This window comes from Nicotiana tabacum, unplaced genomic scaffold (assembly GCF_000715075.1).
Source record: "Nicotiana tabacum cultivar K326 unplaced genomic scaffold, ASM71507v2 Un00026, whole genome shotgun sequence".
Taxonomy (NCBI): Eukaryota; Viridiplantae; Streptophyta; class Magnoliopsida; order Solanales; family Solanaceae; genus Nicotiana; species Nicotiana tabacum.
Genome location: NW_027438264.1, coordinates 35574 through 39027, shown reverse-complemented (window position 1 = coordinate 39027; position 3454 = coordinate 35574). Strand labels below are relative to the sequence as shown.

The 3454-nt window shown below is 34.2% G+C and overlaps 1 protein-coding gene across 1 annotated transcript; it reads right to left on the bottom strand.

Moving 5' to 3' along the window:
- Positions 1 to 1188: 1188 nt before the first annotated feature.
- On the bottom strand, positions 1189 to 2915 carry LOC107773928 (adenylate-forming reductase 03009). The gene has a single exon (XM_075248710.1). The coding sequence runs from the start codon at positions 2869 to 2871 to the stop codon at positions 1189 to 1191; it is 1683 nt and encodes a 560-aa protein (XP_075104811.1). The 5' UTR covers positions 2872 to 2915.
- Between the last annotated feature and the right edge of the window lie 539 nt (positions 2916 to 3454).

The following is a 3454-nucleotide window of genomic DNA, read 5'->3' as shown; positions in this document are numbered from 1 at the left end:
ATTAAATAGTTGGTGGTACTATTTTAACAGTTCTATGTTTGGAATTATTGAGCGATAATAGTATATTTACATACTAAAAAGAGAAATCTTTAAGTTATACGCCATAAAAAAAGAATAAAATAAACGTAGAGTGAAATATTCGTTGTTTTAAGATATACATTTTTTGCTATTTGTCTGACTTTACTTGGATTATTCGACTTAAGGACGTTGAATGGAATTATTATTATTATGATGATTTCTTTTCGAAATAGCATGGTTGACCACGGAACCAGTCCTGTATATCTTTCTCACATCTTTAAAAAACTGGAATTCGTGTGCACATTAATTAACTTATCCTATTTATGACAAATTTAAAAAATTAGCAGTGACAATTTAAACACTTGACCTCGCAAGGGAATGATCAACTCAGTTAATAATAGGATAAATATGTTTCGTTAATTGCAAGAAAAGAGAAGGCAACATCAAATGGAAGAACACTTAGGGATCGTTTGGTTTAAGACAAAGATTATCCCAATATTAAGATTATAATGTGACCTCCCCTGTATGAGATAGATAATCTCATGATTTTGGTATAAATTTTATCCCGATTTTAGTTACTACGCACATCAAGTACTGAATAAATTTAATCCTAAACTTTATATCGGAATAACATCCCTAATCCCTTTAACCAAACGACCCCTTGGGAAGATGTGTCCTTACTATGGACGGAGCTAGCGTATGATTTACGGGTTCGGCCGAAACCAGTAACTTTGGTACAAATTCTGTATTTTTATTGAATATGTATAAATTGTTAATTTAGAACCCAATAACATAAACAAACTAGAATCCTGAACCCGCAAGGTTCAAATCTTGACTACGCCTCTCATCCTTACTATGTTTATTAGAGATATTTTAATTTTGTGATACCAAGCTAAAAATGCAAAATTAAATGTTTGAAACTGCCAAATTCGGCCACCATTTGCTTGAAAGAATCAGTTTGAGTGAAATGATGAAGCAAGAAACACTTTCGTAAATATAATAAGAACTAAGTTATATATGTTTCTTGTAATCCCATAATAGCATTCCAAATTTGATGAATTTCAAAGTGAATATCATGGTCAATAATTAGTTTTGTGTTGTAATTAACTAATAGAAACAAATATCAAAAGAAGTATTTTATTTGTCTTGTGAGGATTGGAATTCCAAGTCTCAGGAATCCCAAATAGGACCAAAGGCAGGAATTCCAGACTTCTTACATGCATTAACTACATCTCTACTCCCTTCTGGATTACTAGTAACAATAACCACTTCAGCTCCCCATTTCTTGGCTGTCTCAACACTCATTTCTGATACATTTGGTCGACCAAGCAAAGCTGTATCATGTATAATCACTTTCTCATTCGGATGTCCACTAATCATCTCTTTGATTTCCTTTCCAAAATTTTGTTCCACCCCTTTCGTCACCCAAAGCAAGCACACATCAGCTGAACATGGTTGCAAAAGAAATGATAGAAAAACACAGATTCCAGAGCCAGTGGCCACCACCAGGACCTTGTTGTACATGTTTACTAGATAAGGCAAGCCTGCAAAATGAACTTGTCGAACCCATAAATGGCTAGGAGGATTTGACACTAAAGATTTTGTGAAATCACCAACTGCACCTGCCAACATCATGTGTTGTTTCTTTCCATCCGAAATGATCCCAAATGCATGCCATTCAGAGAAGGGCGAAGGGCTAATCCTTCCTAAAATTCCAGCTTTGATTCCACCCTCGAACTTGATAATAGAAGCATGTCCAGATGGAGATGTGATCTTCACAGGAACACGTCTCACTGTTAACCATGGAATGATTATTAGCACTGTAATTGCCACTGTCAACCAAAATTCTTGTTGTTTTATCAGTTTGGAACCAATCTCAGTGCTATAAGATTTTGTTTCAGGATCATAAGAAATTGTTAAGGTTATGAAAGCCCAAAGAAGTGCCAATGCTATCCATCCAACAAAACGATGAGTTCTCTCGAAGAAATTGTGATGGAGATGGCGGACAAGGGGAAATGCAGCCAATGAAGATAAGCAGAGAAGTGAAAGGATTGCAAAAGCAACACCAATAATTTCAGTGGAAGTGTTTTCTCTGTCATTCAACGTCAGGATTAAGGCATAAACGAGCCATGCAATTGAAGAAACTGCACAACCGCTGTGAATTCCACCTAGAGATTGAAGTAAAGACGTTACCATAGTCTTTATCCGAATAGGAATCCAAGACCATCCTAAACAATTCACTGCAAGCCAGAACACCACTCGCAAACATGCTTCACTTCGACTTAGTGTTAAAGCAAAAATATTCCCGATGGAAAAGGAAACAGCTTTTCTTCTTGCATATGGGAAATTCCCAGTAGCAGCAAGAATCAAACAAGTAATGTTCATAACGAAAGAGAGCACGAACAATCGCTTGTAAACTGTAAACAAGCCTTGATCAAGAAGAATGACAGACAATCTTGATGAATTAGGGTTTTTCTTTTCGCGTTTGCTCAGTGTTTTCGGAGGAAGAAATGGCATTGGTGATGATCCCACTTGAATTTGCAAAGGTGACGACCCTTCTTTTTCATAATAGCCTTCTTCAATGTCAGCTAGAGTAACATCATCATCATCGTAGTCATCCAAATCTATTTCTAGATCACAAAAATGGCTACTAGTGCGACTCATTGATCTTTGCATAAAAGATGAAGAGGGTACAATTTTTTTGCTAAAACTATTAAGCCAGTATCTTTTGCTACCTTGGGAAACTTCAGTTATTGGTTGTTTAGGGACAGCAAATGGATCTTCACGAGGCTTTATTTCAAATGCTACACCTCTACAGCTTGCGAACCTCTCGAACTTTTCTGTGGTTTTCATATTATTATTTTTTCGCACAAAAGAGAAGAAGTTAAATGAAAATATAGAATGCTAAAGGAGATGAAGAACTGAAGATGAAAAGCTGAGGAAAGTCTATGTATTTATAGTCTATTTCATAGCTTGATTAGACATTTAAAATTCCTTTTCTTTTTCCTTTTTGGCTTGTTTTGCTTTTAGTTTTATACTCCCTCCGTACAATTTATGGTATCGCGTAAAACTTCTTAATTTTGATAGCAAATATCGACATAAAATTTTTAAATTTTTTGAAATAAAATTTACATGTTTGAAAACTACATAAAAAGTATTATAAGTCATACAAATTAATAATTTAAAAAATTTAAAATACATACAAAAATATTCTAATCAAAGAAAAACTCGTTTGATCGAAATCTGAACCGCATAATATAAATTGATACGAAGGGAGTATTTTTTTTTTTTTTGTCCAATTATCTTGAACATCAATACGTGTGAAGTTTTTTTACTTTATAATATTGTTTGTCTTTTATGAGTTTTATTATGTGTACTTTATCGAATGTCATCTTCAAAGTATCTCTTGTAAGGAGTTTCTCCCAATGGATTTTAT

Excerpts from the sequence above, each read along its gene's own strand:
- LOC107773928 (XM_075248710.1), bottom strand. The coding sequence starts at position 2,871 with ATGAAAACCACAGAAAAGTTCGAGAGGTTCGCAAGCTGTAGAGGTGTA.